Consider the following 12071-nt stretch of genomic DNA (forward strand, 5'->3'; position numbering starts at 1 on the left):
TAGTTTTTGGTATTGTGGGTCTGCATATAATTTTCCCTCTAAACCTAGTGATGGTCCCTATTCGACTGTGAGTATATATGATATTGCAACATGATACCCGGGTGCACACTATGGCAATTCCTGGCCTTTACTTTGGTATGGTTAGGATGAACAGTAATTTTTTTTCATTCACTCGCCGGTTGTTACTCAAGTTATAGCTTTGGTTATTGTTATGATGCTAGTACTCTAAAACATAATATGTCCTTTTTCCGTGGAAGACTTCATATATTCAGAATAAGGCCTGGTTTTTAGCAGATGCCCCTTGATACTTGATGGCTTAAGTGAAGTATATGATAAATGATGTACAAAGTGAGGGATGATTTGGGGACCGTTCACTATGATAGGTTTCTAACCTAGTAAGCAAGTTCAAACAAGCTTGAGATATTTTTTATATAAAAAAACTGTAAATAGAACTTTTTTTGATGTAGCTTTTTTAAACTGAAAAAAGGGGGGGAATCTGACACTTGGATTAGAAGGAGTGATGACCTTCTAATCAAAATGATACTCTTTTACTAAGAAACTTTGGGAAATAAGAGAAAATATTTGTTAAAAAATAAATACTTTGGACTAAAGCTTATAAAGTTTTTAAAAAATAGTTTGTAAGATGGACATGGATAACAATTGGTATAGTCCATTGATACCTGTAAAACACATCCAAGGCTAACTAAATTGTTGTCTTGTTTGGATGGATGCAGGTAAGGACTCTATCCTATCTTGGAAAAGATTCTTTTGGCTTTGGCAAGTTGTCCGTCAGATTATACATACACCTACTGCAAGGAAAGTTCTTATGTTATTTGTATACTAGAATGAGGCTTCATTCTCACAAACATTGTACAAAGATAATTCTAAAGCTGAGTTGTTTTTATACTTATTAGTTCCTCTTTTCTAAATCCAGCTATCTTTTGAATGTAAAAAGTTCAATTATGTCTTATTACTTATGATACAACAACTACACACAAAATTCACTAAGTGCATACACAATGCACTTTTATAGCCTTGAGCTTGGCATCTTTGCACACACAATAGACGATGTCAGTCAGCTAGGATAATTGACTAGTTTTTTTTACACATGGTCTTCACATGTTTTATTTGACACATCATTGACTTAGGTGGAGAGGTTGTTATCACAAGAGATGCTACAAAAGGCGCATCACAACATGCAACCTTTGGGACTTTAAGACATACGTGGTTAGGGACTTGAACATAGTTGCTTGGGACAAACACTTTCATGGCTTGTATTTTCCTTTGAGCTTTTAGGAAAGGATAATTTGGTTGATACAACTTCGACTCTTGCTTGGTATCTAATTGTGGTGAACCGTCCCTTCAACTTATAAAAAAATGCTGTGCACTTTTCCATCATTTAAAGTAGTGAGACCTCTTGGATTTATGTAGATACACATCATTGGGAAACTCCTCTTTAGCTTTTCCCTTCTCTTGGTACGTGGCCGTGATCACACTAGGTATCGATAGCATGAGAGCTTGTGGCTTTAAGGGAGTTTCATTTGGTTTTGTGTCGACTATTCTACAAGTGATACTTGCATATGTAGCTCTATTTAGCACTAAAAAGTGTAGTAGTTTCTCTATAGCACTAGCATTGTGCCCTCCATCGTTAAAATACCTTCTTCTAGAGGCATTCCATAAAACTCCACATTTTCTATGTGCTTTTGGATGCCTAGTGTATCATCCCATGACTCTTAAGCTTTTACTATTAGTAATAGCCTCATCAATCATGTGTTGATCTCTTTGAAGCAAGGATGTTCCAAGTATGCTCCAAATTTTGGTGTGAGACGAATTGCACTTTGATCATTGATCAAGTACATATATCCATCTGACGCTAGCTCCATTTGCATGATTCATGATGACTACCATTCTTCTTGGTCGTACTATAGAGAATGTATGCTTGCTTCGTTTTTAGCTATTGAAGGAACTAGATTTTCTTCCTTAGAAGGGCCCTTGTTAGAATATGATCTTGGCTAGAACACCTATCCTCATGGTCATGTCTTTTTGGTACCAAGTGATATAGGTTTCTCCAAGGTATTGCAATTCATGCTATCTTTCAACATTATTGCGTGCTTGATGTAAGAGGAAATGGTTCATACACTTTGATGAAAAGGCACATGGTTTTTTGGTAAACAAATAAGAAAACTCCTTCTATCTCATCAAAGCTTGGATGGATTACTCGCATTTCCTTGCTTCCAACAATACCATCAAGAAGTGGGCTTAATGTCAAGCAACACATTATGATTGTCATTCTCTCCAATGCTTAGCAATCACCAAATATGAAAAAAAGCCTTGCTTGCCTCAATTCCAGTTGACTAACAATGCCTTCATGGACTACAAACCTCGGCTCTTAGAAAACTTGACAAAATGCCATAAATTTACCAATTTTATTAAAAATTAGTTGATCATTAATATATAATGGCATATCTCTCTTCCCTATACAATACTAAACATGCATTGTGGCTAGAAGTGGTGGGAAATGTAGCTAGCAAGAAAGAGCAAGCAAATGGGTTTTTACAACAATGAGATGCCAAGGCAAACAAAGGAATCAGGGATTGTATCCTAAATGTGGGGTTTTTAGGCCTAAATGCTTGGTCTTATTGCTGTTTGATTATTGGTGCAATAATTTCCATGATTGCCTGGTTGAAGAGTGGTAGCAGAGTCACAAAGGGCTATCATTGCTCATAATGCGTTTGAGAAGTGGGGCTTGGATGTTATTGGTCCTATTTCCAAGTCAATCACAACGGCAAGAAGTATGTTATTATTGCCATTGGTTATCTTACCCAATGGGTATAGAATCAAGGTGGTCAAGGAAGTGGATGCTCCTACAATCGCCATGTTTGTGTCTGATTATATTCCCTATTGTTCTGGTGTGCAAGGATTTTGTAGCAAGCTAATGCGTACTTTGGTTGAGAAACTGGGTATTCAACACATGTTTTTCTTTCCATACCATCCTCCAAGTAATGGTTTGGTTGAGAATGAAAATGGGTAGATAATCAAGATGATCACAAGGTATATCTACAAAAAGGTAGAAGAATGAGGGATCAACCTTGTTAAATGTTTGTGGGCTTACAGAACATACAAAATGGCAACTAATTTCACCCCATTTGATTTGGTTTATGTAAAGAGGCAATCCTACCTATACATGCACAACTTGGAGAATTCAAAGGTATATGGGGTGTTAATAAAGCTCAAAAGGATATTTTACATGATTGGATCATTTGTCTTTGAGATTTTGCAGATGAAGATAGAAGTTATTGTAGATTTTTATGTGAATAAAAGGGAGAAGAGAGTTGCCAAATTCAATCAAAGCTTGCTAGAAAAGGGAATACAAGAAGGAGATTTGTTGATGAAGCACGAGAACTATTTGGATTTTACCTTCCAAAAGAAGTTCAAGAAGAAGTGGACATGACCATACAAGACACAAAAAAGCTTTTGTTAATGGTATATATTAATTTTTTTAGCAAGGATGAATGGTCGACAATTGCAAGATAGGATGAATGGAGTTTTTTGTGACACGTCATTGGTGAGTCGTGATGTGAATTAGCTGTAAATCAAGGGGAGTGGGAAACCCTCTCACTTTAGTTTTTTTGATAACCATGTATAACACTTTTTACATATGATAGAATCTAGGTTTTTCTTTCAATAATGTGTGATTAGTGTTGTAGTTTTCAACTTCAATAAGCACATTTTTGGTTGACTAGGAATGTTCAACAAGGGCGTTGGGCAATGATGGTGCATTTTTAAGACTATCGATGCTAGAAGTGGTGGAAAATGTGGCTAGGACTATAAGCAAAAGCAAGCTAATGGGTTTGTACAATAGCTAGATGGTAGGACAAACAAGGGGATCAAGGATTGTATGCTGGGGGGTGCACTATGTGATCATGTTAATGAGTTCAATAGGAAGGGGTCTTTTAATGCCAAATTTTTAATCAAGTTAATAGAGATATATTAACAAAAGCGAATTTTATATTCCATCTTAAAATAATTTTTTTTAATAAGGGGTCGTTTTATTTATTCGAACGTGTTAAAAAAGAGTGTTTTTAAAATACCCTCGAACACACGTTATATAGGGGGGTTTTCAACAGTGCACCCTCGAAATTATATGCTACAAGTGATTTTTTAAGCCTAAATGATTGGTATTAGTGATATTTGATGTGGAAGGCTTGAATTTGATCAAATTGCAGGTTTTGAAGTACTTCAATATGTGCCATTCGATGCACCCTCCAACCCTATCTTTACAGCTCTCACAGTTTGGAGCCCCTATGTGGAAGATATGGTAGTTTGAAGTTGCTATGGTTTTTTAGATTTGGGAGGGTGGTGATGATGTGACAAGAGCCCAAGTGATAATTAAGACTATGAATTTGAAGTGATGAACATGCTCTTTGAGCTGGGCTTTACCGATCTCAAATCGGAGTTCAAATAGAGAAGATATGGTTTTCAGGGGCTATATTAGCAATGATATAGTCTGCTTTTGGAATTCATTTATCAGGGGCCTTTTTAAGCTCAACAAGATTTTGGATAATAGTTTTTGCTGAGAGCTCCAAGATGTGCTTTACAGCTCATCGATTATGTCTACATGCATAGATATATGCCCAATTGAAGTTGACTATGCACCTGGATAGTGGGGAGACTTTGCTTTTTTTTCCATCTTCAAGAGCCCGATATAGGTGATTGGAAATCTCAAAATGCAAGATGAGACTTTGAACTATAGATAGGTACTCTAGAGCTCTGAGCCCATCATTGCCCTTTTGTGCACACAAGTATATTGAGCAATTGTGTACGTACGTGGTAGTGACAATCGATGCGGGTGATTAAAAAGTCCCAAGGATTTGCAACATTCTCTATGAGTCCTTCAATCACCATACCATGGCTATCTATAGGCGATGCATGCGATTCAAAATTCTTGAGGATCTGCAATGCTCTTTGTGAGTCCTTCGATCACCACACTAGTCCTTACCCATCTCTACAAAGGAGAGGGGGGTTAGTAAGGTGGAGATTTAAAATCTAGATATTAAAGATGAACGGGTTGGATCCCTCTATGTGGCTTTACATGGGTGCACTATTGAAAAGATCGTTTTAGGTAAACCAAGTAACGAGAATTCTAGAGGTCTAAAAGCTACATTGAAACACAATCTTTTGGCTCATTTTCACATGTGCTAGTACTTACATAATTTTTTGATGCCTTCTCTGTGGCCAATCCTCCTCGAGGATTGCCAAAAGTTGAGCAAAGAAAACTACGCGAGCAGTTAACAAAGAGCTTGTTTAGGAACAAAGTGGAAAATCAATCTCCATAGAGTTATAAGTAAATATTCATGTTGTTATAATTCATTAGTAGATTCTTAGTCTTGGAAGCTTCAAGCAATTGTGATGGGGCACGAAGACGCATTGGATTTGTCAGGCTCAATGGAGGTACCATGAGCAGAGTTGCACTTCTAAGCTATCATCGAATCATCGAATCATCTCACATAGTCTACAATCAACACACATGCAATCCTTGCTCCAACTAATTAATTGATGGTTTCCTTAGTCAAATGAGCTCGAAACAATACAAAACACTAGGAGACTATAAGAAAGGGTTGATAGAATCATTATGGACCCTGTAATCTCAATTCTAAGAGGTACATGAATTTCAATTCATGGATTTTCAATTCAACAATACATAAATAGAAGTGGTCTAGTAGGATCACTTATGGCCTAAGAATAGTCTTCAATAAAAAAATCAGCATTAGCACTTGTTTAAGGAGGGCCATTTACAAGAAATCACTTGTATCACGTGCATTCGAAGGGTATTAATAAAACCCATACACCTACATGCTCTGAGGATATAATAGAACCCCTTTTGTTAAGAAAACCCATATACTTACACGCTATGAGGTAATAAGACAATCCATTTTTCTAAAAAACTTATGCATTTTTTTCAAAATGCAATAAAAATTCCCTTCTATAAATGTCATTTTGTTCGATTTTTAAAAACTTTTCAATGTAAAATCCCTTATTTTGAACTCGTGTGCTTTGTTTACATATTTGGGGGTGACTCCCTCCACCTGCCAAAGATCACTTAAAAATACCATCAAAATAGCAGATTTATGCGCACACACCATAGTCGTGAATTTAAACCAACTGACAATGTATACACTCAAATGAAAAAGCATGAAGAGAGAAATACAATCTAATAGTCAAAACTTGATTTTTATTATCAAAGAAAGAGTAATTTTCATAGAGAGGCAGCTCAATTCCTATGGAACTTTCTTCTAAAAAAGATTCACCTTCTCTCACCTATGTTTTGTCCTTTATACTTAGGGGTTTTCAAAAGTGCTAGTAGGCCAAGCTCCCATGGTTTACAATCTCATAATAATGAGAAACGGATTCATAGATTACAAACAAAATTTGGGCTTTCTCAATTTGATGTTACAAAGGTGTTACAAAGGTGGCCTTTACAGGGGCATTTTAACTAGAAGGGGTATCCGCTTCAGTATCTACAAACAATAGAGAGATTTCAAGGTTAACAATCTACTCTCAAGGATCCGGCAACAAAGAAACACTACATGAGTTGAAGATTGGTGATGAAGACTTCTTGACTCAAGACAAGATCAAATGCTTTCAGGAGATGTTGCAAAGACATGGGAAAGATTTTGCTTTTGAGCTAGGTGAGATTGTGATCACCTTCCCACCCAGGAAGAGATTGTTCTTGTAGAACCCAATCTTCCATGTCTTTTGAACACACTTGCATATCTTTCTTGCCAGGCCACAGATTCCCAGACAGTCCTTAAAAAAGTGGGGGAGGTTCTCCCTTGCTGATCTGCATTGCGGACATCTATCTGGACCAATACCTCTAGCTAGGACTTTCACCCTAGTTGGCAATGTCCCCCAGAGTACCTTCCGTACAAAGACCTTCATCGTAAACCATAGTTCTTTACAATTGTCACCCATCTTCCCTTAGGCAGACACAAGGCAAGAATGATATCCATCCTATGGCCTTTAGGATGTGAAGGTGGTACTTTAGGAGGTAAACCATGCACAAAAAAACCTTTAATTTGATAGAGAAATTCCTTATGAAAGTCGCCATGTGGTTGTTTGGTTTAGTAGATACTTCATTACAATCACACGGAATGTTTTGTTCTATTTTGGATAGCCTTACATGTGAATTTTTTTTGGTGCATATAATATTGTGAAAGGAAGAGAATATGTTTTGTAATCAATTAACAACTTGAATTTGTGTCGAAATGGCATACCCCAATGGTAATGGCCAGGTCAAGGTAAAGGCCATACTTGACAAGGTAGTCTCAACCATTCATACTTCTAGCAAAGCTTTTAGCCTTTTCCCACTACCACTTGCCTCATCTTTGGCACAAGCTCTTGTCTTTCACCATGGTATTCACTAAGGTCCATCATATGGTGTCACGTGAGTGTACAATAGAGGGGTTTTATGAGGGGAATAAGGTAGATTTTACAAAGGGAGGTATAAGGGGTCAATAAGACATTTGTAGTGCACACAACTGACATCTCACTAGTACTGATAGTGAATCCCCCAGGGTCTTTTCCTTCGAGGCTCACGAGATGGAGAAGCTAAACCGGCATTACTCTGGGCATCCACTCACCAAGCCCTAAAGTGAAGTAAGGTGATGACTGAAAGAGAATGGAAGATTATAGGATGCAATTAATGACACCACCTAGTTCTATTCCATGTTTGGAAGGTGTCATGGTCAAAAGCACTCATTGGTGCTGTCCTATGTAGACTTCAATGTTTAGTAGGTTGTCCTATGTAGACTTCAATGTTTAGTAGGTTGTGCCGTTGTAGGCAAAATACAATTGTTTTTTTGTGGTGACCACTTGCCACCAACATGCCATTTCGAGAGTGAAATTTTAAAATTATATGTAAATGCAATATATACATTTTAAGATAAGGGTGCGGGCCCTACCTTGCCGTAGGGTGGCTCCCCTGTCAGCCAATGTATCTATGGTTTGTTTGAGATGCTATGGCTTGGCATGAGCATGACAAGAATCTGTAATTTTTTGAGGTTGTCAATATAATTTACTCAGCATTGTGAGTTTTGCCCAAAAAAAAAAAAGATACACTCGACAAAAAATGATGAGTTCTGAGATATTTCCTACAAGTAAAGATGTGAGATATTTTGTCACTTGTCAGGAAGATGCAAAAGTCCAAATTGAATGCTCAAGAGTGTCACACATCTCGTATGAACACATGTTTGGGAGGAAGAAGACCTTAATGGACAGTTAACCAAGTCTATGAAAGGCATGCCTCATGAATGCCAAGTTTCTTGGAGACTTCGTCTAGACAAAAGTTGAAGAGGAGGAAAGCGTAAAGCAAGAAGAGGGTGCTACTTGTGTGAAGCCATAGCCATTATATATAGTGCCTTAACATAGTGAGATTTAGAAGCCTAAAACGCAAGCCTTTTTCAATAGGGAAAGTAGCCATACTTTCCATTTTTGCTACTATACTCTAGCTAATTTGGCCTACTATTTGGATATTGTTGCCACAATGAGCCCTCTTGCCATATTCTTCTTTGTCTCTATTACCATTTCTAGTCTCTTCTCCACACTCGGTGTCGAAGTTTCTTATCAGGACACAATTCCTTATGAGAACACTATCATGGCCCCATGGATGGATTCGTTCGACAAAAAGCCAAATGTGACTCTATATGTCTGCTTCAAGGAGGATTCATGTGTAGTGAATGGAGATACATTCGGGTTAAAGGACACGATCGAGGGCCCTTATGTGACACTTATAGGCTCGGAGTTGAACGAGAAGGACCATTATGTGTACGTGTGTGTTGACATAGATGCAGATAACCCTAGGAAACCTTATGCAAAGAATCAAGTGCATTGGTTGGTTGCAAATATTGTTGGCTCGATACAGCCATATCAACGTACGTTTTGTTTGATGCTTTGCATAACGTCATTAAGGGGAATTACATGCTTAAAAAAGATGCCTAATGGTTTGGTTATGCCTTAATTTTAATTTTAGAACAATTTTTTTTTCAAACTCACAATTGTGAGTATAAGTATGTATTAAAATCTCCAAAAAGAAATGTACAAAGTAACCTCAACGCTCAACAGTAATCTCAAGCTCGTGTCGAGCCTTGAGGTATCTCATGACCTCTCTAGATGCTACAAAGTGCCATGTTGATCGTTATCGGTGGGTAAGTGATCATGGATATTGGCTAGTCTATGGCTGGCAATTTTAGAACAATTTTTATGAGCATTTTTTGAAAGTTCAAATTAGCAAAGACTTTATATTAGTATTAAATCTTGTCTCTTAGCCTAAAAACAATAAATCTTTGGATTTAATTCATTTTCGACTTTAGAGTAATTAATTTGTAATAAAGTAGTTTTTGATTATGTAGATGTTGCCGATGTGGGAAAGACTGTTGTCCCTTACCTTCAACCTCACAAGGACTTCTTCTATAAGGGTGACTATGGAACACATCGCTACTATAATCTCGTCTTCAAGCAGGTGCTCTTCATTTCCTATTCTAGTTCGATGTGCATTTTTTCAAAATCTTGATAAACACAATAACTTGCAAGAAAAAACGAATGCCATGACCCACTACTCTGCTTCGGTGTAGGTCATCTCTCCTGGACTAATCACCTATTGTCTTTTTTCTTGTTTTGTTTGCAATGGGAGCAGAGTATAGCAGGCCAAAACGTAACATTTGATGGTGATGTGCGACACTTCAGTGTGCGAAAATTCGTGAGAGAAAACAATCTTGGCTACCCAATGGCCGGAGTACTTTATAAAATTGATTACAATTCCAAGAGTGATTAGATCAGCTCAGCTTGTTTGTAGTTTGAGCCTTTTAAGCATGGTAAATGCTAGTTCTTCATATGGTACACTAGGCCAACAAAGAGAACCACTGTAAAATGGTTGATGGTCATCATCAAATTTTTCAAAATAACGGAAGCAAAAGTTTTCATGTGGTTTGTGTTTGACATGTTGCTTTCGATCTAGAAGTAGCAAAGCTTATAGGGTCTAATTTTATGGTATTGACATATTCTCCCTAGCAAATATGCTAGTAATGCTGTATCCTTCCAATCCAAACAATGTTCAATTCACTCTATAATAATAGCAAATAAAATCTGTCTAATTTTGGAAAGTGGTTTATTACATAGAATCTACTCAAATGCTCTCATCCATCCGAGGAGAAAAAAGGGGTGCATTGAGAGAACATCGAGGCAATGATGGCCGAGGTTGTGCAGAGGGGGGGGGGGGGGGGGGGGGGGGGGGGGGGGTTGGGGTTGTTTTGTGCAGTACGAACTATGGCAATAAGGGCCTGTCCTTTCCATCATTGGCTTCTGTTGGCATCACATGTGTCTTTGCAGACCTACAATGGCTTTGGCTTGAAGAGTTAAAGTAAAAAAAAGTTAAGGTGCGAAGGGCATCTAAGATTTCTTTGTGCCATGCTCACAAAATGTGAGTGAGAAGTATACTAAGTGAAAAAAAGAAAATTACAAAGCAAGTAATATGCACTTTTCTTTTTGGCAAAACTCACAATTGTGAGTGGAGAAGTTATGTTAACTTAGCAGAAAAATGTACAAAAGACCTCAACTTGCATAGCTGGTGGCTTGAGGGATCAACAGTACTACAAAGGGGCTTTGTCAAACATAAGAGAGTTACTTGAAAGAGATACAATGCAGGGTAGCACCCCTGACTCAGGCTTGTACCACTATCATTCTTCGTCATGTCAATTAGAATGTAGTGTGATAGCTTGTAATACTTAGACCCACTCACCATAGCTCCTCCTTTTTCCAATAGATACAATGAATTCCTTGCTTTCTAGGATATTCTCGTTGAAATCAGCAGTTGAGAGTTCATTTTTAAAAATGTGTATGCTCCTAGAAAAAAATAATCCTCCAAGTCTTTTGTATTCATTTGTAGTTCTTGCGAGCCACTCCACTTATTGAAATCAGCTGGTCACTTCTGAAATCTATTCCAGGTTGGAGTGTCAGAGTTAGTCAGATTAAATGAGACAAGTAGATTTTTGATACAAGATCAGACACAGATTGATCTGAAATGGAAACGAGAAGTGAGACTAGAGCTACATTGTATATTGAGATAAAGGAAGTACAACTAACTGAGATAAAGGAAGCACATTTGATAGAACTGAGATTGGAACTAGAATGTATATTGAGATAAAGAAAGTACAAGTGATAAAACTAAGACGGGAACTCGAATGTATATTCAAATAAAGAAATTAAAATTGATAATAATACAATAGTGAGAGCCAAAGAATTCTTTGCACTAATGCCAAAAGAGTAGATGAGTACAACTAGCTCTAGGAGTGACAATAGACTCGAGTTACAATAGACTCCACCAAATCAGTAATGGATCCTATTTATAGGTGTTTGGACCTGGCCTCTAATTGACTATTCTCTATATAGTTATTGCAGTAGAACTGGGCTCCATATTTACCAGCACCTATTGCTAGTCTGATTCCCTATTCCCACTGTCTACATTTCCTTCCCCCCTTTTTTTGAATTTTGGAATATTTCCAAAATTTCCAATATGATGTTGAAAATGAACAATACCCTTTGGGAATGGATCTCAATCCACCCAGTTTCCTTCCAAGGTTTCACAGATACGAGACTCATAAGGTCTAGTAGCTCACTATATGTGGCTCCAATACTTCTTGTCAAGAAGAAAAAGTGACTATTCATATGCATGACTAATCACTATTCAAAACAAATTCCCTGTTCCTTGAGTAGGTGACCTAGTTTTTGATAAATTGAAAGCGACTACTGTTCTTAGTCAAATTGAATGAAGTTTGAGTCCATCAAGTCAAAATGATTGAAGTAGATGTCTACAAAGGTATATTTAGCTATAAGTTTTTAAGTTTTTGAGTCTAAATATAGTAAATGTGACAAAGAATTGATTGTTGTTGTTTATGCAATGAAAATATGGAAGTAATTTTTAATGTGTGTTGAGTTGATTACCAAAAGTGATCAACAAAGCATTAAGTATTCATTGTCTTAACCATTGTTTGATAATAAACACAATAAACAGGTCACTT

At 37.2% G+C, this 12071-nt stretch overlaps 1 protein-coding gene across 1 annotated transcript; it reads left to right on the forward strand.

Moving 5' to 3' along the window:
• Positions 1 to 8421: 8421 nt before the first annotated feature.
• LOC147446469 (CEN-like protein 1) lies at positions 8422 to 9977 on the forward strand. The gene is made up of 3 exons (XM_086526243.1): positions 8422 to 8930; positions 9408 to 9517; positions 9692 to 9977. Exons 1-3 carry the CDS (start codon positions 8543 to 8545, stop codon positions 9827 to 9829), a joined length of 636 nt encoding a protein of 211 aa, XP_086382369.1. The 5' UTR covers positions 8422 to 8542; the 3' UTR covers positions 9830 to 9977.
• The last annotated feature ends 2094 nt before the right edge of the window (positions 9978 to 12071 follow it).

This window comes from Adiantum capillus-veneris, chromosome 12 (genome assembly GCF_014529385.1).
Source record: "Adiantum capillus-veneris isolate H3 chromosome 12, ASM1452938v2, whole genome shotgun sequence".
Taxonomy (NCBI): domain Eukaryota; kingdom Viridiplantae; phylum Streptophyta; class Polypodiopsida; order Polypodiales; family Pteridaceae; genus Adiantum; species Adiantum capillus-veneris.

Excerpts from the sequence above, each read along its gene's own strand:
- LOC147446469 (XM_086526243.1), top strand. The coding sequence starts at position 8,543 with ATGAGCCCTCTTGCCATATTCTTCTTTGTCTCTATTACCATTTCTAGT. Across the intron at positions 8,931-9,407 it reads CTCGATACAGCCATATCAAC|ATGTTGCCGATGTGGGAAAG; the intron begins GTACGTTTTGTT and ends TTGATTATGTAG. Across the intron at positions 9,518-9,691 it reads ATAATCTCGTCTTCAAGCAG|AGTATAGCAGGCCAAAACGT; the intron begins GTGCTCTTCATT and ends CAATGGGAGCAG.